General features: G+C 39.7%; 1 protein-coding gene across 1 annotated transcript; it reads right to left on the bottom strand.

Annotated features, from left to right (window-relative positions):
- Positions 1–317: 317 nt before the first annotated feature.
- On the bottom strand, positions 318–26,111 carry LOC121317280 (cilia- and flagella-associated protein 36-like). The gene is made up of 10 exons (XM_041253039.1): positions 25,862–26,111; positions 24,549–24,613; positions 23,988–24,089; positions 22,619–22,733; positions 22,072–22,159; positions 19,830–19,986; positions 8,647–8,770; positions 8,302–8,486; positions 6,908–7,066; positions 318–2,075 (listed from the first exon to the last, which is right to left on the bottom strand). The coding sequence occupies exons 1-10, from the start codon at positions 25,962–25,964 to the stop codon at positions 1,992–1,994; spliced, it is 1,182 nt and encodes a 393-aa protein (XP_041108973.1). The 5' UTR covers positions 25,965–26,111; the 3' UTR covers positions 318–1,991.
- Between the last annotated feature and the right edge of the window lie 876 nt (positions 26,112–26,987).

A 26,987-nucleotide genomic window follows, 5' to 3' on the forward strand; every position in this document is an offset into this window, starting at 1 on the left:
GTTAAATTAATAGGAGTGGTAGGGAGGAAACATTCTTTCCTTCAAAGGAGTACTAATTTATTACCTCTTATTAACTATTAAAATAGTACTTAATAGTTAAAATAGTCCTTTTTTTCTTAATTCAGGATATGCAAATATATCAAATGCAGCTGCAAGAAACTGCTGCATATTGTTTACCTTTTTGTAGGTCAAAAGTTTTTAGTATTGCTGATTGTAATATGTTTCAACATGATCGTTCCACACAGGTACTAATAGCAGTTTTATAACATTTCAGAACAATTGCAATCCATTTGTCCCAGGTAAAACAGTGCCAGCAGTTTTAGATGATTGATTGATTTATTATTTATTTATTCGTTCATTTTAATGTTGCGATTAGTAAAAGCCTGTTGCAAATGTAGGCAGACCCCATCATACAAACTTGTTTGGGAGAATAGGCCAAACCTGGTACAGAAATCCATCACAATGATGGGATGGGTCCTATCCAGCAGTCCAGATAAGCTGCATACCTGATATTTTTGTGTATTAAAAAAAATCAGAAATACAAACATCTATTTCATGTGTAAAAATATGCATAGCAATTTTGCTGCACAGCTTGCCTGCCTTCCCTAAAATTCCTATTAACCAACTCCATCTCCCAGAGTACAATGTCTTCATATACTAGGAAACTACACAAGAAAAAAAACAACCTAACTAACTTTAGCCAATCTCTGGCTAGCCCTGTTATCTTTGCAAACAATCACAGTAAGAATAAGAAAAATGTGAAGCTACACTGGTTGAAGCAAACACCCCCATCCAGCTACAAATCCAACAGGAACCATTGTCAGACAGCTGCTACAAAAAGGTGCCTAATATTAAACTATTTTATAACTAACTTTTTAGGTTATTTTTTAATGCCAACCAGTTACCATTAAAGATGGTACAGAAATTATCGAGGCTACTCATACAAAGGTAATGTTGTATTTTACCCCCTGAAAATACATTTTACTCTGTTAAAATTAAAGGGTAAGTTACTCCCAGACCCAAAACCTTATCTGGAGTGCTGGTCTTATCTTAACACTCTACAGTATTCCAACATTATTCCAACTATCTTAACACTCTAGAGTATGCCAACAAGTTTACATGCAGGAACCAGTTTTATGGTGGTATGGTCATGGCTCCCATTCACCTTGTAAAAATCACTTTCTTCACAACCAATAAAAACTACACCAATGCAACACAATAGAACCATAGGAACTTTGAATTTCTGTCCATTAAAATCAGATACAGAAAAAAAAGCAAGAGCAACTTTTACATATACAGTATTCCAATTGTCACAGTGTCTCAAAGAAACCTCTTGGTTAAACTGCTAGGAACCCCACTTTCTTTCCTCCCGCTTTAGGGTGTACAAATTTTGTAATGTAACAGTATAGTAATTGAAAATGTACCTATTTTTTACAGTCCTTTTAAAAGGTTCCACAAGTTTAAAAAAATTACATTAAAAAAAACACCCACAACAAAACCAAAATGTATAGTTTCAGCTTCATCTCTTATTCATTAATAATGGAACCAACACCTATAAGTTAACTGAAATCTGAAATACAGGTCAAGATTTTTGGTAAGGTAAATTAGAACATGAAGATTCTTTCAACAAAGTTGCTAACACTTGTTACAGATGTGGAAATGCTCAAGGACTACAGTTCATTTTAACTTTGATTAAGTATTATAAATTTAAACATATGAACAGTAACATAAGCTATTTGCTTTAGTTTTCACATCCAAATGTGGTTTAAAGCTATTTGAGACCTCTATAAAAAATATGTAATATACTATTTTATTTTTTCCATAAGCAGCATACACTTAAATGTCTATACAGATGGGCAAGTAATGTCAGGTATTGTACAATACTGCATTCCTCACACCACATTTCTGGCACTAAATAAACCAAAGGAAGTTCAGGAAATCAGAAGTCCACAGGTGCCTTTTAATGTCAGTGTAACAGACTATCCCATTTGTTACTTTTTGATTACTTCTTGTTTAAGCTTTTCTGCCAGGTTCTTTCGTTGCTGAATCATCTTTCTCACATCTTCGGAAATTTCCTTTAAGAAAATTTTAAAAAAAGGTTATGAAACTTTCAAGGTCACTTGTGCAAACCACACCATAACAAAAACAAATTGTGTCCCTATTTTTTACCTAGCCTTTTTAAAAATGAACCTTAATAAACTCAGCCCAACTTACTCTTAGTAGTCTCCTCAGAAAGAAATTATAATTTGCACCTTATGCAACGGTTAAATGTTGTATAGAATACAATTTGCATTACATAGCTTGATTGACATAACTGCAATACCAACCAACACATTGAGAATGATCAGAATACAGACTGGTAATCCCTATGTTAGATATTAATATCATACTACTGTATATAACACTGCAAGTGCTAAAACCTGAGGCCACTTGTAAGCATCGTCACTTAAATTGTACTCTATGAAGAAGATAGGAGTGTCCTCTTCTTCAGGTATTAGGTTTTCAATCTTTATTGCCAGGATTTCGTCAGATTCAACTGTTTGGAAGCAATATTTATTCTAACTTAAGCAAATCATACAAACCTTCAATCTCAGACACAAGCAACAATGATAATAATCAAAACACAAGAATGACACATGCACAGTGCAAATTTACAATGACAATGTTTCAGCTGAAAAGGTTTCATCTTTGAATGTTATTTTATTTAGACCAATGGCATTAAAATAAAATAATTTACGTGCAATCACAGGAAACGTTAGGTTATTATCATGACCTCGGTTCCCTGAAATAGAAATGTAACCATTACTGAACGGGTATTTACCTCAAGACCCAAATCCTGAAAATCCAAAGCTGCTCAGCGAGCCTGTAATGTAGTCATGGTCCCGCCCCCAAGGGCACAAAAGGACTGTGCACAGATCTCAGCATAATTTTTCCTTCAAGCCTGCTGGAATCAAGGATGCAGCGACCGTAAAGGTTAGCCCTTTGCGCTCCATTTATTCAGCACGTGTCGGGTCCAATTTATTTTCACACAAACTGTTTATTTTACACACACTGTTTAAAAGTTGGTTTTTTTTCACACTGAAACAGGTTTAAAAAGCACTGCATATCAACAGGACAGTCAGTACTGCATCTCTAACCCCATACCACCCCTTGTTCCCTGTATTTATCACGTACCTCTTCACAGTCATGCATAATGATAAATCATCTCTAGATCACTTGCTTTAACACCAAACTCCTCAATAATGCGATCCAAGTCATTATTTTAGGCAGGATTGGTACGGAGTGTAACCTTTGTCCTGGCCATGGAAGCGCTCGCCTTGCTCCTCCGCGTACACTCCCATGTTCTCCTTGAATTTATCAAGATGTGCATCAAGGATATGGACTTTGAGGGACATCCTACAGCCCACTGTGCCGTAGTTCTTCACCAGAGTCTCAACCAGCTCCACATAGTTTTCGGCCTTGTGATTGCCCAGGAAGCCCCGAACCACTGCGACAAAGCTGTTCCAACCCGCTTTCTCCTTACTAGAGAGCTTCTTGGGGAATTCATTGCACTCCAGGATCTTCTTTATCTGTGGTCCGACGAAGACATCGGCTTTGACCTTTGCCTCAGACAGCTTAGGGAAGAAGTCTTGAAGGTACTTGAAGGCTGCCGACTCCTTATCTAGAGCTCTGACAAACTGTTTCGTAAGGCCCAATTGTTCCTCCCCACAGAGAACTCGGTCCGCTGTGGCCAGTCCTGCCTGTGGTAGTGCACCTTGGTATCCCTGCTGTCCCAAAGGCAAAGATAGCAGGGAAACTTGGTAAAACCGTCTTGGAGACCCATTAGGAATGCCACCATTGCAGCCTCTTGATGCCATCTCTGAAAAATGCAGACATGTATCCACTTAGGCAGCTGGAACTAAACTGAACTGGTGGGCTTAAGGCCCCTGTATTTACACTACTATTTATATTACTGGAAAGTTCTAGAAGTTACTCCAAGTTTACTCAGCACTGAATCTATCTGGAATGTTCTGGAAAATAGGTACATTTCAAAATATCACTGTCCTGGTCACAAAAGCAAAGTTTGTGGGGAATAATAGCCATTTTCTATACTTTTGAGGCATAAGCAATTAGGAAATAACACTTACTACCCAGGAACCCAGGAAAAAAAAGTTCCTGTGTAGTAAGTGTAAGTGTAAGCGTGCCTGAGAAAGCCAAAGCTTCCTACGTGCAGCTACCAGCGCAGCCAGGTTTCTACTTATAGCCTGTCTGTTGCGCTTGGACACACAGAGCAGGTTCTTGTTAACCAGACGCCGTTCATCCAGCTGTTGTGGCGAGGGCCTGTGACTCAGAGAGGCACCGCAGCAAATATGACTCGTAGGTTACCAGGGTGCTGTATAGTTACCCTGCCGAGCAGCAAACACACTGATTCATTCAAGCTCTCTTGAGGACCACCTCAGAAACCCGGCACTGCTTGTTAGGGCAGGCAGCATCCTTAGATAGGGGACGCTAAATAGGCGCCAACCAAGGCTGCAATAGAAGCCTCAACCGGCAGAAAAAGGGCCCAGCCCATCGACCAGGAAACAGCAGGAGCTGTTGCCAGACGGTCCCAGGAAGACTGGATTTAAAAAAAAAAAATCAGAGTGAACTGGGGGGTATATGAGAGAGGCTGTAGGCTCGTAGTCGATAATCTACAACCTTGTTTCTCCCTTTGTAGACCAGGGCACTTGCAAGATTGCAGAGGACCTCTTGATTAGCGGTATAAGCACTGCTGACAGGGAGAGCTTAACCGCAGGGGACAAGCTGTTGGACTCCACATCCTCAGACAGGAATGACAGCTACTGTTTGCCCACCTCAGAGGCGGCAAGGGACAGTATGTGCTCACAGCCCCTTGGGGCCCCCAAGGGGAGAAGCGGGGCAGGTGGCGCCAAACATTCCCACCGTAATTCAGCAAGAACGGTTCCTTGTTGGGAAACAGATACCCATAGCTTTTCCACCTGCGAGTCTGCCGATCGCCTGGAGATTGAGGAGGATGAAGATGACTGTGAGGACGGTTTCCTGTCTGAGCTACTTTTCCTAGGTGCATCATCCGCTCTCCCTTGGCACAGAGCCATGGGGTGAGGATGTAACCACCTCTCTAAGAGAGGGTAATGGGGAATAAGGCCGAGCAGGTGTAAGGGATGCAGAGAACTCAAGCGAGCCCTTGGAAAAAGGGGCATAAAACTTGCAGAAGCTGCAATTAGCCAGTGTTTCCTTGGCTCTGGCCCCAGGAAATAACAGCACCTGCCATGCTTGTCCTCAATAGGCAGACTGGCCTACATGTTTCACAGGGATAAAACCTGGGCAAGATGTAAGGAGCATACAATGCAGTGTACAGATACAGTTGTACAGGTGCTGCTTCAATCTGCTTATAGATATGGACCAGGAGGGTCAAGACCAGAGCGGGACTGGTTTGGTACCAGACCGGTGACTTGAGCACTGGTTGATAGCAGGCTGAAACCGGGTCAGTACCAGGTTGATGTATTTAACACCAAGTCAGTACTGGTTCGGAACCTGGTCGGCACCAGTCCAGTTAAAAGGGTTCTCAAGCGTGCATCAGTTCGGTACCGGTTTGGTGACTTTAGCACCGTACCGAACCGGGAGGTTACCGCACTGGTACTGACCTGACCTGGCGCCACCCTTGTACCGACCCGGTGCTAAAGTCACAAAACCGTTATCGAACTGACAGAGTACCGGTTCTGTCCTGGTTCAATGGCTTAGCAAAAGGCCGGGATCAGATTGGGTCGGTTACCTCGGTACCAGTTCGCAGTAACTGCGGGCAGCAACATGTGTGCTATACACACTGTGCTATACACACTGAGGGAAGCCTGCTTGGTTGAATAAACTAATAGACTTCGCAATGATGCTAAAAGCTATCACCAAAACAGCAACAAAATACTGAGATTGAAATTGCAAGCAACAACAACCGAAGCGAGTATCTCGGCCTGTGCAGTGCTGCCGAGCACAGCAGCTGCTCTTGTTTAGCACCATGTTAAAGACAGGCCTGCACTTGGCATCTGTAAAAAACAGAAAACACGCAAAGACAAAATACTTCAACAGAAAACAGTAATTAACAATTACATAAATAATACAAAACGTCTCATATGGTGCAAAAAAGCAAAAACGAGAAATAAAACAAGCTCCAGCCAGAGCTATGCAGTTGCTGGATCCCTGGGAAGGAGCGACTCGAGCCACTGGCTTCACGCCGGGGACAAGGCCGCTGCAGGACGTAACAAACAACAGGCTGTAGTGCACACAAAACAAGTAATTGGTAAAAACTATTAAAGAAATTAATTTAAATGCCACATATAATTTGTGTAAAAACACAATAAATGCGAAATATATACAGATAGACACAACAATGTACTTATCTCCGATCAGGTCACAGAGATCTGCGAGCGCAGTTCTTTTGTGCCCTCGGAGGTGGGTCGTGACTGCATCACAGGCTCACTGAGCAGCTTTTACAGGACAATTTTGCTGATTCAGAATCTGTTCTATGTATTCTGGTTCGGGCTTTAGGAAATAAATACCCATTAAGTAACGGTTACATTTCGTACTTGAAAAGGAACCCAGTTGTCCCTGTCATGTATAATAAAGGGACAATGGAACATCTCAGTAGCCAATGAAGCAAACCTACCATGTTGCCATCAAGTATTGTTTGTTTCCGGACTGGCACAGACACAATCAAACCGGTTTTGGCAATCTATGACGCAATCTAAGTGACAAACTTATAATTTTTGTCACTTAGATTAAAACAGGGACTTTATGTACCTACTGTATGAGGGAGTTTCACTTCAAACACAATAAATACCTAAAACTGATCCATTTCCGAGAAAATGTTTTGCGAAAATTGTGTTGGTGGTCTGTTAACTTACAAAGCTTTTCTTACCTGCTTGCTAACAGATGTCAATATTGAAGGCTGCTCTGCTGATTCAGTATGGGTCGGTTTAGGTCTCTGCTCTTTCTTCATGGCGAGAAGTTTGTCCCGCTGCTGTTTCAGGTACTCTGCTCGCTGCTGAAGCTGCTCTTGCTGATCTGCTGACAGCTCCTGCAGGAAATTAAATACATTAATAATTACTTCCAAATTATCTGAGATTCTTAGGCATGGATGTCAAGCCTCAAGGTTTACCCGTGAAACTCACAGTTTTTCACAATTTTGAGAGTCTCACAGCCGTGCAGTGGATTCTCACGTTTATGCATAAGTTTGTTAATGTTTGTGAGGCTGCGAAACCCTTTAAAGCAGTAAATCCAATATAAATGTCCAAGAGTATTATTTCATTTCTTTGGGGGGGGTAATTATGAAGTACTGTACTATTCTACGCAAACTCCCCCCTTACTCCAAAGATAGAATTGCCGTTTCAAACTGACGATTTGTCTGCGCCAGTCTTCTATGTTTCTGTACACAACACGTCATTACTCGGAGTCGAAGGAGAGGCTGTCAGACTGTCACGGTCTCGTTCATGCAGAAATTACCACAAAATAAATAAAAACCAATAAAAACCAAATGAACAACAATGAACATTTAATTAATAGTCAAAAAATATATTATGTTCTTTATGATGCCTGTGTCAGTGGTTATAAAAGGCAATAACAAGAAAGACACCATATAGTAAGAAATAACAGAACAATTGGAAATTGATGGTTATGTCTATCTCTCTTTATTGAACCTTAATTTGGGTCAAAGTGACGAGGAGCACCACACACTGGTTTCATACTTCTGTAAAATGACGCTTCTTTGTAATAATGTTGACCAATAATAATAATAAATCACATTCACACACTAACTGAAGATTTTATTAAAATTGAAAATCAATTAAAAAAGTATATTAAACAAATGTTCTCAGTATTTACAAATAAATGTGTAGATGTATTCTTTTTTGAATAATTTTCATTTTAAACCAGATCACATATAAACATTAACTGTTAAATGTCTTTTTTTTTTTTTAGTGTGTGGTGCACCCAGACTATTTCTTTTATTTCGTCTCCACAAAGCAAAAAATTTTTATGAACTTGTGCTGTATTCGTGTCGTTTGCTTCGCTCCCAGTGTGCAAAGCCCTTAAGTCTAGGTCAGTGGCGTAGCTGACAGCTATGTGCAAAAATCCACCCCCCCATCAATCCCAAGGTTTTTCAGCAGGGGTCTCACTGGTATGAACACTTAGAGGGGGGGGCAAGTCTTCTTAGACAAGTTATCTGAGATTATGAAGCAATGGATTGTCAGTCAGGCGAGTTTTACAGCCGCTTGTTGGTAAGAAATACGCTACTAAGTGCATATGTAAACTTACAGTGAAAGGCCTAGATATCCCTGCCTCCTTCCTGGCCTCTTCTAACCAAGCCTCTGCAGCCTCATTGCTGCTCTTCTTGTGGGCTGAGGAGGTGGATGCTGGACTGAGCTCGGACCCGTTGACTGGGGCTTTGACTGGTGCAAGGACTTTACTATTGGCACTGCTACTCCCAATGCTGCTTCGCCCTGGAAAACATGTTAAGCAAGAACAGTGAATATAAAAGGTTGCTAAAAGAGGGCTTGCATTACACGGTTACTTCTGGAACTTAAAATAAATTTAGTCTGGAGACTACTTGGGTACATACAACCATTTGTGTAAAACATTTGTCATTTTAACACTAGTTACCTGGCAGTAGCTTTCCACTTGGTTGCATACAGACTTTGGTGAGACTCTTGTTTCCTGCATCATCAGTGTGGGAGTCACAAACTGCTGCTCTCTTCTCCACAGTTTTTACTTGGGCATTGCACACCTACAAAGGACACACAGGTTAATAAAATGTTCCCCTTTAGTTTTTACCATGTATTTATCCTTTATACTTCCAAATTACATTTATACAACCATGCTGGCAGAACATTTACAGTTTTCTATACTACAGTTTATATTCTTGTTTAATTTTTCAATGTATTTTAAACAATACAGCTGGGTTTTTTTTTTGTTTTTTTTAAGTTTTCTCCCCAATTTAGTGTGCCCAATTATTATCTGCATCCTCGGCTCACCACTTGCAACCCCTCCGCCAACTCGGGGAACGGAGGCTGGAGCACGCGTCCTCCAAAACATGCTCCTGCCAATCCGTCATTTCTCGCAGTGTGGATTCACAGCGCCGGAGGACACAGATCTGGCGGGTCCACTGCAGAACCGCAGGAGCCCTACCGGCCACAGGGGTCGCTGATGCGTGGTGAGCCATGGATTCCCCTGCCGACCCAAGCCCTCCATACCCATGCAGGGCTCGGCCCACCTCCTAGAAACTGGTCACAGTCGGCTGTGACATAGCCTAGATTCGAATTTATAATGTATAAATTATTTTAAAGAGTATTCTTTAGTCATGGAGCCAGACTGTATTTTGGGGGGGGTTGAGTGAACCAGCATCTTCAATGATACTGCACCCACTTTTGTATCTCCGATCAGCACATTATCTGCCAGCATGTCTCCACTCTCATTGTCATTGTTGCCCATCACACAATGGTGCCACCCCTATTTCAAAGAGTCTGATTGTCTCAGTCATTTCATCAAGGAAGCAATATGTTTGTCCCAAAAATACACATGTGCCTCTACGTATCTGTATGCTTCACTCACAGCCGACACAGAGTCCTGGAGAGAGAACTGTACTCCTCAGTAAAGTAAATTCCCAACTGACCTACAAGCTGTCTTTCCTGGTTGATCCTGGAATATACAATAAAGTTTCTTTGTTTGAAAGCATTTTGACCCAGGACTTTCATTTTGAAGTAGGAGGAACTTGTTTTTGAATTAATGTTGCTGCCTTATTTAATCTTGTTCAGTTTGTACTAGATATACCCATATATCCATAGTAAGACTAAAAGACTACCATGTAGGCCTTCAGATGGTTTGAAGCAAAGTCACATATATTAACAAAAAGCATGATAACTTCACTTGTTCTTGTGGGTGAAATAACTGAACACACATTCTTACCACTGTTTCTAAGACAGATTATTGAAATTCAAACTAGGAGAATACCACTGATAATTGCTCATTTCAAAATACACAAAAGATTAACTAATGCAATGTAATTACCACCGAAATATAATCTGTAACTTGCTCAATCTTGTTCTGCTAGCTAACTGAGTCCTCTTGGCTTGGTTTTACAGCCCTTTCTTGAATCTGTATTATATAAACAGTTATACCATGTTTCCATGAACCAGAGAACTCGGGTAAGTGGGAGTTGCCCGCCCCCCATTACACAGTAATTATACAGTTTGAAAACATTAACACAAGTATAAGGCTTTTCTTTGTCAGATGCAATGATCTATATATTTTAGGGCTGTTCCGATTAACAGATTAAATCGGACCGATCAATCAACTTGAGAGTTGATTTAGTTGTAAACCTCAGTTTTTTTTTTTTATTTCCGTCTTTTTAAATTGCTAATAATTGTGCTGTTTTGGGGTTACCCCAGAGTGGTTAAACAGCACGCATAACTGTGCTGCTCTGGCCCATGGGTCTTTTGTGACTGAGTTCAGGTCCCTAAATCTGTTTTATTAGGGTAATAAAACTGAAAGGTAACATTTGTTACCTTTACCAAAACAAAAATAACAACATTTTTTTAAAAGACCACACTTCAAGTGGGCTTATTATTATTATTATTATTTTTTTTTTTTAAGATTCTACTGATTTTTTAAATATTAAATGTCTTGTAGGTGCCAAAAGGTGGTCAGGGACTCAGCTGTCTGACATCCATAGGAAGGTCGTTCCACCAGGTACAGCCAGTCTTCTACTGCAGGCGGAGTGGAGAGTTGAGGGTGTAGGGAAAGATGGCGGTCTGGAGGTAGCTGGGTGCAGTCTGGTCAAGGCATCAGTAGGAGAGTATTGGAACTTGAACTGGATGCGAACGGTGATCGGGAGCCAGTGAAGTAGCGTGGGAGAAGCGAGGCAGAGAGAACACCAGGCGAGTTCTGGATGAGCTGGAGCGGACGGGTGGTAGTTGCACGGAGGCCAGTCTGGAGGGAGTTGCAGTAGTCTAGGCAGGAGAGTACCAGGGCCTGGACAAGAAGTTGTTTGGAGTAGTTGGTGAGGAAGGGTCTGATTCTTCATATGTTGCTCAGGAAGAAATGGCAGGTGTACGCTAGAGTGGAGATGTGCTGGGAGTAGGAGAGACAGTGGTCCAGCGTTACTATGAGGTTCTTGGCTGAGGAGGAGGGAGAGAGCCTGGTAGATTCCAGAGGAATGGAGATAGAAAGACCAGGAGTAAGGGGAAGATGAGGTGCATTTGTGGCCCTGGAGAAGGGAGTTGAGGGAGGAGGTACCAGAGTCTACCGAGAGTTGTGAGGAGTCAACAGGTGGAAGGTGAGAGAGAGGGGTGGAGGCAAGGACAGAGGGGGAAAGAGAGCAGAGGTTATGGCGGGAGGAGACAGTGGGGGCAGGTAGAGTAGAGAGAGGGGGGATAGACAGAGAAAATGAGACAAAATAGTAGTCAGAGAGGTCCAGAGGGTTGACGGAGTGGGTGGAGGGGCAGCAGGCCGTGGAGAAGGTGAGGTCCAGTTGACAGACAGCTTTGTGAGTAGGAGGTGATACAGAGAAGTTGAAAGAGTGAAGGACAGGATTGAATCTGGCAGAGTGGGTAGGGTTGAAATCATCTAACAGGACAGTTTGGGTAGACAGAGAGGGGAGGGAGGAGAAGAGATAGTCGAGTTCATTGAGAAAGTGGGCGAGAGGTCCAGGGGCACAGTACAATACAATTAGTAGAAGTTGACAGGGAGAGGTTGGACAGCGTGAAATTCAGAAAGTGTTAACAGAGTGTGGAGAGGTCACATGAGACAGAAAAGAATAAGGAGGTAGAGAGAAGACCAGTCCCACCTCCCCATCCAGATGACGAGGAGTATGGGACAGGGCAGCAAGAGTTACAGTGTTATCAAGAGAGACAGGAAAGTTTCAGTGAGAGCAAGGAAAATCAAGAGAAAGGTGCGAGGCAAAGGCAGAGATGAAATCAGCTTTGTTAGTAGAAGAGTGACAGTTCCAGAGGGCACCAGAGAGTGCAGGAGAGGAGGAGAAGCAGAGGGGTTGGGGGAGGAGCAGCAGAGAGAGGACAGACGACAGGAGTGAGAGGACAGAATAACAGGGATGTGAGAGACAGTCACAGCAGGACAGGTGAGACTCATAGGTACTGTAGTAGTGGGAGCAGGAGCGGTGGGGGAAGGGTACACACCTGTCTAGTAGTTGGTGTCTTCCAGAGTGCTGCTAGGTTCAGATTTTTTCAAACAGCCTCTCCTCACAGGACTCCCCGCTCTTTGGCAAACAGGCTCTTCGGTTGGCTGGCGCAAAAATAGGCTAGCTGTATTATGCAGGACAGCCACTATAAAATCATGACCTTTATTAACCCTTTGCGGTCCAATGTCAGACCAGGTCCGACATTACAATTTTCCCCTTTCCAGTCCAATGTCAGACCCTGACCGACATCATCGAAAAGACGTAAAGCACAGGTCTCTAATCGTTTTTTCTCCGGAAAAAGCCCCGAAAACCAATCAATGGCTGAATGAAACCGAAAAAAAAAAAAAAAGGAGGAGCATGTGAGCAATAGCCCTAGCAGCTGCACCACACAGAGATAAGCAGACATAAGCAAAGGAGGTAGCTGCTTCCGCATCCAGCGCTGAAAGAATATCACAGACATTTGCAGAGCTTTTTGAGATGTTAAAGTAATAAAATATTGACTTAGATCGCATTATTGAGGAGTTTTGAGATAAAACGAGTGATCAGGAGAGGATTTATCAGTATGCACGTCTATAAAGAGGTATGTGAAAAAATACAACAAAGATGGGGTGGGGCTTGGCTGAAGATGCAGTACTGATGTCGTTTTACTCGGGGGGGGGGGGGGGGGGGGGGGGGGGTTAAACAGCGCGTGTGAAAATAAATTGGACATGACGTGCCTGACAGGCGCTGAATAAATGGGCTGCAAAGAGTTAAAAACGTGCACGGATTAATCTCCCGGTAACCAACTAATGCCCATAAATGAACCGATCAAAATTTTTAATTGAGTGACAGCCCTAATTTTATATATTTTTATATATCAATAAAATAAAATTAAAACATGAAAAAGTATTTGCTCCCTGTCTGATTTTCTGCATTTTTGCACATTTTTCACATTGAATTTGATCAGATCATTTTGTGGGTTGCGGTAGTATATAGATAGAGTCTGAGAGAAAAAAATTACACCAAAGTTTGGTGCTTCTTTCATTTGTTTGGTGTGCAAGGTAATCAAACATGCAATCTTCAGGTGTGAGTTATTGCCCATCTAGATAACTCAACCCAATTAAAGGGATAACTAAGGTCAGCTGTTTGAATACTTTGGCTAACAATCAGGCCTGATTTGGGCCAGCCCTGCCCAATATAAATCTGACTAACTTTGGCCCTTACCATCAGAGTGAAGTTGTCAGCACACAGGTTCTAGAAGCACATCATGCTACGACTAAAAGAAATCCCTGAAGACTTGCGGAAAAAAGTTGTTGATGCCTATCAGTCTGGAAAGAGTTAAAGCGCCATTTATAAGGCTCTTGGGCTCCACCACACCAGTCAGAGCCATATTGTCCAAATGGAGAAAGTTTGGGACAGTAGTGAACCTTCCCAGGAGTGCCCGTCCTGCCAAAATCTCACCAAGAGTAAGGCGTAAAATCGTCCAGGAAGTCACAAAGAACCCTAGAACAACATCCAAGGATCTGCACGCCTCTCTCGCCTAGGCTAAGGTCAGTGTTCATGACTCCACCATCAGAAAGACACTGGGCAAAAATGGGATTCATGGCAGAGTAACAAGGCGGAAACCACTGCTCACTAAGAAGAACATGAATGCTCGTCTCAAGTTTGCCAAAAAGCACCTGGATGATCCTCAACAGTTCTGGAACAACGTTCTATGGACAGGTGCGTCAAACGTGGAACTTTTTGGCCAACATGGGCCCCTTTATGTCTGGCGAAAACCAAACACTGCATTCCACAGTAAGAACCTCATACCAACGGTCAAGCATGGTGGTGGTAGCGTCATGATTTTGGGATGCTTGGCTGCATCAGGACCTGGACGACTTGCCATCATTGAAGGAACCATAAATTCTGCTCTGTATCAGAGAATTCTACAGGAGAATGTTAGGCCATCCGTTCATGAGCTGAAGCTGAAGTGCAGCTGGGTCATGCAGCAAGACAATGATCCGAAACACACAAGCAAGTCTACATCAGAATGGTTGAAGAACAAGAAATTTAAAGTTTTGGAATGGACCTAAACTGCCAGACCTAAACCCCATTGGGATGTTGTGGCAGGACCTGAAACGAGCAGTTTATACTCAAAAACCAAACAAATGTCACTGAGTTGAAGCAGTTCTGCATGAAGGAGTGGGCCAAAATTCCTCCACATCGCTGTGAGATACTGATCAATAACTACAGGAAGCATCCGGTTGCAGTTTTGCTGCTAAAGGTGGCGTAACCAGTTATTAAGTCTAAGGGGGAGATTACTTTTTCACAGGGGGGCTTTGGATGTTGCAAAACTGTCTTTAATAAATAAATGAAGCAAGTGTCACAATTTTGTGTTATTTGTTCCCTCAGGGTTCCTTTTATCTAACATTAGATTTTGGTTGAAGATCTGAATACATTCAGTGTCAGTTTTGCAAAAATGCAGACAATTAGACAGGGGGCAAATACTTTTTCACAGCACTATATATATATATATATATATATATATATATATATATATATATATATATATATATATATATATTATATATATATATATATATATATATATTATATATATATATATATATATATATATATATATATATATATATATATATATATATATATATCTATATATATATATATATATATATATATATATATATGTATATATATATATCTATATATATCTAATGTTTATATATATATATGATATATATATAATATTTCTATATATCTATCCCGACAGTGTGTGTTGATAAATACAGGCACCTCCAAAATTATTGGCACCCTTGATAAAGATGATAAAGAAGGCTGTATACAATAAACACAGGTAATGAGATACATTTTATGCTCAAAAATATACCAATACAATTGCTCAGAGAAAACATTTATTTTTAATATTAATATAGTAATGGTAATTTTTTTTTTCTCAAAAAGATAGGTGTCGAAATTACTGGCACCCTAAAGATTCTTATAAATAAAATCAAACAAAATTAAATCTGCATTAACATTCTACTTTTTTAAAGTACATCTCAGTCTTAATTAACTGTATTGTGGCCTTCCATGGCTTCCTATTTCACTGGGGTATAAAAATGAGGTAACATGCATGCAAAAGACATTTGTCATCGATCACCATGGGGAAATTCTCACAAATGGAAAGACAAATAGTTGTTGACCTTCATAAATCAGGCAATAGGTACAAAAAAATAGCTAAAAACCTAAATATACCACTTACCTTTATTAGGGCAATAATTAAGAAGTTGAAAACCAGTGGTAAATCTGCCTGGTAGAAAACACAAGTGCATCTTGCCCCCACGCACGGCAAAGAAGATGGTTCGGGAGGCAACGAAGAATCGAATCCAAGGGCCAGTTGGAGAATTACAGAACCTGGTTGCATCTTGGGGTCACCAAGTCTCCAAATCTACAATTTGACGGCACCTCGATGCCAACAGCCTATTTGGAAGGGTTGCCAAAAAAAAGCCTTTATTGAGAGCAACCAACAAATGTAAGCGCTGGAGTTTGCTAAACAGCATTGGCACTTGTTGGTGCTAAGGTGAGATGAGACGAAAATAGAGCTCTTTGGTCAGGCACACCAGCAGTGGGTTTGGCGTCGAAAGAAGGATGCGTATGCAGAACAGAACCTCATACCTACTGTAAAATATGGTGGTGGATCTTTGATGTTATGGGGCTGTTTTTCTTCCACTGGTCCCGGGGCCCTTGTCAAGGTCAATGGCATCATGAACTCTACCAAGTACCAGGACATTTTAGCCAAAAACTTGGAGGCTAAAACTTGTCTGCAAGTGGATCTTCCAGCAAGACAATGACCACAAGCACACATCAAAATCAACAAAGAAATGGTTAACTGACCACAAAATCAACAATTTACAATAGCCATCTCAGTCTCTGGATTTGAATCCCACTGAAAACCTGTGGTTTGAATTGAAGGCGGCAGTCTATAAGCACAGACCGAAGGATATCAAGGATCTGGAAAGATTCTGTATGGAGGAATGGTCTAAGATCCCTTCCAATGTGTTCTCCAATCTCATAAAAAAATTATAGAAAAAGGCTCAGTGTCGTTATCCTTGCAAGGGGAGGGTGCACAAAGTACTGAAAACAAGGGTGCCAATAATTGTGACACAATTTTTTTGGAAATAAATTTATAATTTGAGAAATGTGTAATTTTGGTTGATTCCCTTGAATCATTAATAAAGTACAATATATTCCACATGTTGCAAAATTACAATATAGCTCATTACCTGTGTTGTTTATTTTATACAGCCTTTTTTGCTCATCTTTATCAAGGGTACCAATAATTTTCGAGGTGCTTGTACATTAGGCCAGTTTGCATGTTGGTTTGTTTCATGTGACTGGATGATGCACGTGAAACTTGGCAGGGAAAGCTTGTGAAAATGTCCCAAAAAACATTTTTAGCTCGTTCAAGTCCTTTCCAAAATCTGCTATAAAAATCACATGAGTACGTAAGGTACCATGGTCTAAACACAGCAGCAGGGAAATTAATGTTTTGTTTGCAATATTTCCCTTATCAGACTGATGTTGCAGATAACCCCACTTTTTCTCTGTCTTCCCTAGAACTTTGCATCATGCTAATCATACACAGATCTAAATGTGTTTGTAAAGTATCATGCAGATTGTATTTACCAAGTTTCTGTTTAAAACTATTACTAAAAACATTTGATAAACTGATTCATGGGTTTGTAAATTCATGTGGTTACAGCTACTGTACAGTACTTCAGAATACACTTGCAAATAGCTTTCCAAACAACTGTCAAAACGACTACTGTAAAGTACTATGGTTAAATGTGTATAACTATACTCCAATGCAATACAAGTACAGCACAAATGAGGATGCTATATTCGGTATAAGAGATACAAAATAAGCTAATGAATAAAAAATGTGATACAAAATAAAAGTACACCGTCTGTTTACAAAAATAAAGATTGCCATGCATCTCTAATAGCTGCACCCTCTTCATACCGCTGTTGTACAATTATTTTATCTTTTTAATAACATTGAGTTTAATCACATGTAAGGCTATCTCACGATTAAAGAGTTATGAGCTATGTTCATTTTAAACACCCTGGGATGCATTTGCACCCCTTGCCACTGACAAAGACTTAATTAGACTATTTCTCCAATCCAACTGGAATCTATCATCTTTTTTCCAGTGGCTCATCTTAACCACTGAACTTGTGTGGGACTTGAGACACAGAAGTCAAGTCACAAACTCAATGCTAAAATTGTATTTAAAATGTTTAAATAAAATTAAAACATGGACAAATATCTGTTTCAGTAAGTGGGACTTATCACTAAGGCTGTAATGAAGGTTACATTTTGGGGGGCTCCTGAGTGGTGCATCCAGTAAAGGCACTCGGCGTGGAGTGTAGGATGCGCCCTATAGCTTGGAGATCACTAGATCGTATCCAGGTTATGTCATTTGCCGACAGTGGCCAACTGGCTGAGCGCTGCCCGGGTAGGGAGGGCTCAGGTCGGCAGGGTAATTCTCGGTTCACAGCGCACCAGTACCTCCTGTCGCCAGCAGTGTGCCTGTGGGTCTGCTGTGGAGTCATTCAGATCTGTGCTGTCCTCTGGCACTATAGGTCTGACGGCTGTGCTGTGGACTTGCAGTGTGAAAATATGACAGCTTGGCAGGGCACATTTCGGAGGACGCGTATGTCTGCCGCCGTTTCACGGTCGGCACGGAGGTTGCAGTGGTGGACCGAGATCGATACATACAATTGGCGATTCTAAATTGGTAAAAAAAATCCATTGGCGATGACTTAATTTAAAAATAAATAATTTTAAAAAGGGGTACAATTTTACCTTCGAATGTGCATAACAAATTACCAAAAAAAGGTTCGAACCTTCGATAGCACTAATTTGGATAATTTACTGCTGACTGTCACCATAGCTACTAGTTTGTATTTGATTGAAAATCCTATTCTCATAGGTAATCCATATAAATTAAATACAGCAGTCACAGTATACAAAACAGTAATCATGCTTTTATAATTTAAATAAAAATACACTTTGTTTATGTGCACGTAATTGATGCCGCTTGCAATACTCCTACATATACAGTGGCACTGGACGATAACGTAACTTTCTGTTAGATTATTGGCTGAATAAATAAAATATATAACATTTCTTGTAACGTGTCTTGTTACTGCTAGCTTGTTCACAAAACAAAAAAACGCTTTCCAGTTCACACAAGTTCAAAAATCTCAGCTGTTGAACAGTTTCACATTCCAAACACAGATCGTACGTTACTATAACCCCTGTTTGGGATCTTCATATACAACAATTGCTAATTTATTTTTTAACCTAAACGGTTGGGTTACAACTTGAATAATTCATACTTTATTCTAGAGTTCGGCACAGGCAGAAAATCCTGAACCAGTTACCTGCCATGAAAAATACCCAGGTATCCAGCTCTTTTTCGGGTAATGATAAAAGAAAAAAAAAAAAAAAAAAAAAACACATATTAAATGTTTCATGTGCATGATGCACATTGAAATACTATATCATACACATAATACCTCAGATGGAGAGAATAATCCATGGCAGTGTCCATTATAATGCTGTATATTTATAAATCACCAGCTCCATGAAATTACTGTATTAAACACTTTGTCATTTGTTATTTTTTTTATTCACTGCTTTTCATTTAAAATCAGTGTTTTTCAAAATATACTTTGTTACATGGTAGAGTATGCAATATTGGTTCTATAAGCTAAATGTAAGGATGCCTTTATGAACAGTAAAATGAACCAAAAAAAAGGTAAAATGACAATTACTTGAACTCTTCAAACATTTTTAAAAAAATTAATAAAAACTTAATTACTGTACATACACAGTATATTAAATACAGTAATGCCCTATTAAACTTTAAACACAACAATGCCTTAACAAAATCTTTAAGTACAGTAGACATGTTTTTTTTTTTGTTTGTTTGCTTTTTTCACCCCCAGAATGTCTGAAAAGGGTTGCTTTGCGATTTATTTATTTTTTTCCTGCTGGTTTTGGTAAACTCTCTTCTTCAAGAGATAGCTCGTTGTGTGGACTTTTAGACATTTTATTATATTTAGACTGATTTTAGCAACAAGAGATTTAAAAGTCATGCCGGATTCCTGAAGACAGGTTCCGGATTGTAGAGGGCATCACACTATTCATTTCAATAGGGATTTGATCGGGACCCAAAAATCATGGTTAATTACACGGAATGCCAATACTTTGACGGCTGGATTATATAGGTTTTACTGTACAAGTTTTAAGTTCATATAGTTATATCTGATTTTCTGTGTTTTATCCTGACTTTTCTACTCGCCTTTAAAAATGCAATTGATACATGTTAAGCCATTCGTGTATCTCAATCACAACTGAGAAATGCGTTAATAGTAAAATTGATTTAATTTACAGGGCTTTTTTTCTGTGTAAGCGACTCATTTATTAATATATACATATAAAACCTTTTAATTTTTCAGAATAATAACTGTCCATTTGAACCCTGATGTTCAAACCCTTACTTAGAAAGGCCTCAAACTCCCCATTTCAATAACATTTGCTTCATATTTCTAGTTCCATGCATTTGCTGTAGATCAGATGACTCAAGTGATAGAGACTTACTTTCTGTGTGTGTTCCCTTTCTTTTTCTGAATGCCTTCTCAGACAGGTTTCATGTTGATCTTTGCTCTCCGGTAAGTTGCTGCTTGAAGAAGACCCAGATTCTTCCTCTGAGAAACCTTTTTTTGCCAGATCCTGCTCATATTCATCTTTTGATCTCCTGCCACAGAAGCAAAACAAGGTTTAACAAAAGTTCAGCTGTAGAAAATTACCTTTCGCCCCCTGACTAGAATGCTACAAACAACCCTGGTAACTTTTGTAGTGATGCGAGTAGTCTGTTTGTTGACTGCATTATGTTGTTTTGTTGTCAGATTACAACAATAATAAATGCTACTGGTGGTATTCTTACATGTCAGTGAACGCTGAATTTTCAGATTCTGTTGGCCATCTACTAACGTAGTCCATTTAAAATCTGATAAATCACTCTCCTATTTTGCCCATGTCTGTGTCATGTATGATACTTTTCAATATTATTATTATTTTTTTTAATCCAAGTCTCAAGCCATCATTTTTAATTGCAGTACATTATGCGTTGCCAGACAGGTACACACAATTGTGTTTTGTACAACAAATGGAATCTGGTTACATAAAGTAACTTTTTTTTTTCATTTAAAAATGCTTGGGCATTACAGGGTTAAACACAGCTACATGTGCAATCAATCATGTGATATGCCTACTTTATTCTAAAATAATATAACATTCTGCCTACCAAATAAGACAAAGGCCATCCTTTTGCTGCAGTAGGTGGGAAATTATGGCGCTGTATAGAATAGGGTGAACAGATTTCCAAAGTTCAAAACAGGGACACAAATTTAAAATAGTTTCAAAACTACACTTTTTTTTTTTTTTTTTTTTTTTTTTTTAAGAATGCTTCTTATTTGAATAGTGTTTTTTTCACTATTCCCGTTTTCAAATTAAACTAACAAAAAACAATAATATTTATAATAATAAAAACAATTTGTTGTAAACCAGGCAAAGGTTTGGTGAAAAATGTTGGAAAAACAGAGAAAGTCACGATCAAATTGGGACATCTGGTCACCCGAATACAGGAGAAAAAGGAATTCATCCTGAAAGGTTGGGGTACACAAAATCTGTTTTAAAAGTCTTGAGCTAAAAATACATTTGCCTGTTAGTATAAAGCCATGAAACCAGTATTAACAAAACCTTAAGATGATTAGTTCTCCATAGACACATTTAATAAGACTTCGCTAAGCAAGAATAGTATCAATCCCATTACAGCAGCAAGGCAGCTGCACAAAAGGGAAGTTATTACAAGCATGTTACTTGGACGTCCATTTTCACAAGCAAGCTGTTGATACAGTAAAGTTTTGATAAACAACGTAAATGATATTCCACTCAGATTAACTGATATACTGTACCACAAGTTTCCTTGTCAATAAATAAATGCCACGCTTTATGCCTTTAAATACCATTAGACAACTTGTCTAAAGCCATATTCCTACAGAAAATACAGGATCAGCGCCTGCAATGATGCAGCATTTCGTTTTCTAAACTCACCTTTTAGACACAACAATATTGCCAGTTCAGTGGTCGGCAATTTGGCGGCTTACCCCCATTTACACAGAAGGCGGCTATTCTCACGTTAACATAATTTGCTACAGTACCATGACCAAAACAATGATGGCTTTGGTAGCTGCTGTGGTACACGTGATATTTTTCGCTATGCTTTCTGAATATCACAATAGACTAATGAAAAGACTGGAATACATAGAGAGAGAATTTAGCCATCACTTGCCTTTTATTACACCCAACACATGTCATTAACTTTTCTACTATTGTGGAATACACATTAGCATCTCGCACAGTTCCAGTAATGCGCTTCAGTAACTGCACTGTGTCACCACTAAACCACCTCAAGAGATGGTTCCGTGGTGGAATATAGTGTGGCTGCATTTTACCGGCATTTCCCATTTACACTTCAAGTGATACCGCATCAGTGCCACCACAGACACGGCAAATTGCTTCAGTGTAAATATGCCTTAAGAGTATAACAGAGTTACAAAATATTAGAACAGATACAGCAAGTGCTGTTGAGCATAACTACAGTATATTTCTCCCCTTTCTTATAAAAATATAAATATCCCAACTTACTGAATGGATGTGTATAGACATTCATCAGTAATTAAATCACATTAAGCAGAAAGGCATAATAGAACCATCATAAAGTGATCATCTGAAGTGACTAAGAAACAGTAAATCAGCAAAAGAACCTTCTTTTACTTACTTCAGCACTTCTTTCAGTATTCTGAGCTCCTGCTGTTCTAACTGAGATATCATGTCCACACCATCTGTCAAACACTCAGGCAGTGTACCTAATAAAGGGGAGAAATAGAATGCAAAAGTTATTAATCACAATCAAACCAAGAGCAGCTGGATCTATGGTCCTAGTTTACAGTTTTGGTTGATCACTGAAACAGTATTAAGAGGCTGTGCTTGTTGCCAGGCCTGCGCTCAACAACTCGACATTTGTAAACATCCTGAACATTGTTTTATTCTTGGTAGCAAAGTACAGAGGCAGTGTGTCAAAAACACATTCTGGGAAATGTTTATTCAAACGTATGTGTTGTTAAATGAAGCCCGATTGTTTTATGGAAGAGGAATACTACGTAAAAATAAACATTTGCTCATGATTATAATAGACAAAACAAGACTAAAATTAAACTCAATAGGTTACTACCTGGAATTAGTAGCATAAATATAATAGACAATAAGATTTCAGGCTATTTGCTTACACACTGTACATGGAATAAAGTCATTTCAAAGTCATTTACCATTCTCCTCCTTGATCACACGAAGTGCCTGCAGCTGCAGCTCCACATTCTTCTGAATCATTAGAGATTTAAACATTTCAAAGTCTTCTGCAGCCAGTACTGGCCAAAACACGTTCTAGGCCAGGAAATCAAGAAATAAAAATAATATAAAACTGGACAACACAACATAAAAGTAAATAGCGATTAGCTTTCTTTTGTCCTCTAACTAGGGGGCATGTGTGTGAGTTCTGTGGTGTCCTGTATACATATTGAGAGCTATAACCCTGCAATTATTTAGTTTTGAGAGCATAATCTGCAAACGTGTGGTATCTGCTTCTTCCCCTGGCTGGAATTCACGCTGCTGTTTGAATTGGCACTGAAATAGGTAAGTGGATTGTAGATTATTTGTTATAATCGTTGCTTGCTTAGTTAACCAGCCTGCACTTAAATTAAACATTTAAAAAAGTAATTTAAGTGATCCAAACTGTATTGGAGTGTGTTGAATTGTGACGTGAATTGTAGCCTAATCTAGATTTGACCCTATTCACACTAACACTGAACTAACATTAAATATTGAAAACATGGCTGTGAATGAAGTGAAAAATTTTTTATTGGTTTCAATGTGTATTGATTGCATATTATTTAGATTCTCCTTGATTCCAAAAAAGTAAATTCCGTTAAGCCCAACAATGGTAGCAGGGTACAACTGGGCACATTACTTACCATTCTAATTTACCACTGGTTGTCATATCCATAGAATGTGGATAAACTAGAATATCTTTGCCACAGCTAGATGATACATTGGTTATGCATATTATTAAAAGTTGATAAGCAGGCAAACACCAGGAATTGTAAATGGAAGGCATTAACATGCTCAAAATAATGCAGGTATCTGACAACTAATCATCAGGGAATGGTCATTTATTCCAAAAGAATCATTTAAACACCTTGCAGACTTGCTGCCTAGGGTGTCCCTACACATTATCAAACAGAGCTTTGTTTCTATTTTATTTTTTTCGTACAACCAGGGTTTTTTTCGGCAGCAATGAATGAAAAATATTCTGTTGACCAAGCAGCCAGCTGGCCAGGTTGCAAATGATTTAAACCATACACTATTTATTCATGACTCACTGAAACACGCAGGGCAGCAAAATTCTTACCCACAATCTCTGCTCAATTTGTTGCTGTTATTGGAAATGGCAAAAGATCAAAATGAGGGAAAGCTGAGGCAAATATAAAATTAGACAATACCTTCAAGGTCACCAAAGTAAATGAGTAAAGGGACATTTTAAACAAACCCTTCTTTTCTTATATGACTACTTATAAAATTACGATGTTATGTGTTTTACATTAAATACTACCTTATATGCACATATCTTGAAAGATATACCTGTAGTGTCTTTGACTGTGCCAGTGGAGATGTGCAGGCTTCCAAAAACTGTTCTTCACCGATACCAACCTCCTTGGTATAACTATCCAACAGTTTTTCTACCTGAAAAACAAACATATAGTACACTCCTTTTTTGCCAAGGCATTGTCACACAGTGTCCCCCCCCCCCCCCCATACAGGGTACATCAAATAGCCTCCCTACTGAAGCGTCCTGGTGCCAATTTTAAAAAAATAAAACACTTTAGAACTAGGATGCTTCCATACCTCCCTCCCCTATAAATACAAATGGTTCTCTGTTTCTACTTGTATTCTCATTCTTTTCACTCCCAACTCTCCTCCCCTCAGCCATTAAATTCAGAGAACTGTGTACTGTTTAAGTGAGCAGGTTTATCTACAGCAAAGTGAACGAATATCTATCCCATTTCAGCCAAAAAAAAAAAAACAGGATGACAAACAAATTATTGAATAACCCAAACACTGTAATAACAAAACGCTGCAGTATTCACCTAAACTGTTTAATCAATAAGCAGTCATTGGTAGTCAAAAAAAATCTGTACTCACCATTTCCTTGTACTGCTGATGGACTTCTGTATAGGCCAGTTTATTTTCATCCTCATCATCAAATACTGAAATAGAATTGAAACACTCAAGCAACGATCAACTACATCTCCCAGTTATGCCTAAAAATGTGTTAAAGGTGGTGACTGTGGTCTAATATCAGTTCTTCACAGTGGATATGATCTATAATAAATATCAAACAGGTGGTTCTTTTTTTCGCTGCTTGAGTGTGGTATGGAAGTGATCAGAAAATGCTACCCACTGAAATTGTCACCACACATAAATAAAGGAGGATATTGCGGCTAGCAATGCCAATTCTGTATGTGAGCATGTGGACGTACAGGATGTAGAGCATGCAAGACAGTGAAAGTACCACCAGGTACTGTCCCTGACACAGTAAAAATGGGGATCAAATATTCAGAAACAACTCTTTTTTAACTTTGCCAAATCTTGCAAAAAAACATAATTTTGACTTAATGATATTAATCTACTAGTGTCTGCATTCTAACAAAACAATCAAAAAGTTACTTCACAAAATGCAGATCGGTAGGAAGAGTAGTTAGAAATTAGTCTCACTGCAGTCAGATACAGTCAGATGTATAATATCTCTATAATTTTAAAGTGTTACTGGTGTAAAGTCGGGGTTCTGATTGAATGGACACTTCAATTTCCATACTAGTCCGCACTAACCACCAACGCCTGTCATTCTTCACTCATCACGGAGGCACTGATTAACCTCTTTCCTAAGGATGTATTTAACAGTATAATGCAAAACCAATCTGACATATAATTCTAGTTTTTACAGAAAGATAGACGAAAGTCGAATATTTAAAGTGCGTCACATTAATGAGACAAATGTTTAACTCAAAACACTGCTGGTCTTTTCACGAAAATCAAAAATATGTTTAAAAAAACATTATACTTAAAATAATAAGAAATAAAATATTTGCCACAATCATTGCTCAATTTTTAAAAAATGCGGTGTATAAAGCTATATTTTCTGTTTTTTGTCTATTTATTTGACTGTCAAATCATGTCTATGTTAATACTTTAATTAGCATTATTGTGTATTTGTAATGAAACCATAATAGTAAGATTGTTTTTTGTTTGTTTGTTTTGTTTTTAAAGACGCTAAAATCAAAGCAAAATCGCAGTCCACCACATCACAACCCTTTTTCGTGAAGAGTCGAAAGTCAAATGTGACGCTATCTGCACTGCTGCCAAGTTAAATAAGCTTAAAAAACATATGTCTATATAAAGTGCTAGGCCACAATGTAACACGTTGAAAATAGCTAAATGTGACATATCTAGATTACCTGTACATTTCTGTTCGATAAAGTCGGTTACGGGTATAACCCAATCTGGACTGCCGAGATATCCAGCAATGGTCTCCACTACCCACTCGGAATCTTCTTCCATGTTTAAAAAAAACTACGTTGGTATAGTTAGTGAGTAAATCTTGCACTGCAGTACCGTGTTGCACTTCCCAGCTGCAAAGAGTTAGGCATTTGTTATTACTCACTCAGCTTCTCACGTTAATAGCAGGAACAAAAAAAAAAGCCTTGCACTGAAAACACACATGTCAAACTACCCGGATGGAATGACTCCTAATCAGCTCCCATGGCAACCTACGTCACAATCTGGTTCTGTAGTGTAGCCCATAGTGTCTGCAATAGGAAATCTATTTCCTATAAGGCTAATCCTTAGAAAATTTTAGATTTCACTTATTTCTAACATTGTTTAATGTAGGCTACTGAAGAGAATAATTTTATTGAGTCAAACATGAACCTGCTCATGAACATGAATAACTGACCTGCTCCTCTAGTGAGCTGGGCTGGGACTGGAACTCGAGTGCGCTGGGCTGGGGCTCAAGGGTGTTGTAGTGCCCTGTCCCTAGGCACGCTAGTTGTACCGCCGTTGACGTGCAGCAGGTGGAGGGGACACCAGGGAAAGGACTGTGGTGAGGGACCAGGGAGGTTGAGCTGGACGACCAGGGTGTCTTCTCCTCCGTGGTCGGAGCTGTCTGGGATTTAGTGCGAGCCCAGCAGGGGAGGCCGACATCTGGGGCGCGAGGCTGGGGAGGGAAGAGGAGGAGGAAGGGGAGAGAGAGGGTGCTGAAGAGGTCTATCAGCACAGTGGTGGCCCTGTTAGGAAGCCAGTTAATCCCGGTGGAGGACCACCTGGCGGTTGTTGGGAGGTAGTTGCACCCTGTAAACCACCTCCCCAGCCCGTTCTAGCACCCGGCAGGGGACCACCCACGGGTCCAGTTTTAGGCAGCGCCCCCGCCTCCTCTTGGGGTTGTAGACCCATACTTGCTCTCCTGCTTGATAGGGGCGTAGTTCCTCTTCTGTTTTATTCAAGCTGCTTGCAGTTGGGTCCTGGTGAAGGAAGCCCTCAAATGTCATCGAGTTGAAGCAGTTCTGTAAAGAGGATTGGGCCAAA

The sequence above is a fragment of the Polyodon spathula genome, chromosome 6 (assembly GCF_017654505.1).
Source record: "Polyodon spathula isolate WHYD16114869_AA chromosome 6, ASM1765450v1, whole genome shotgun sequence".
Lineage (NCBI taxonomy): Eukaryota > Metazoa > Chordata > Actinopteri > Acipenseriformes > Polyodontidae > Polyodon > Polyodon spathula.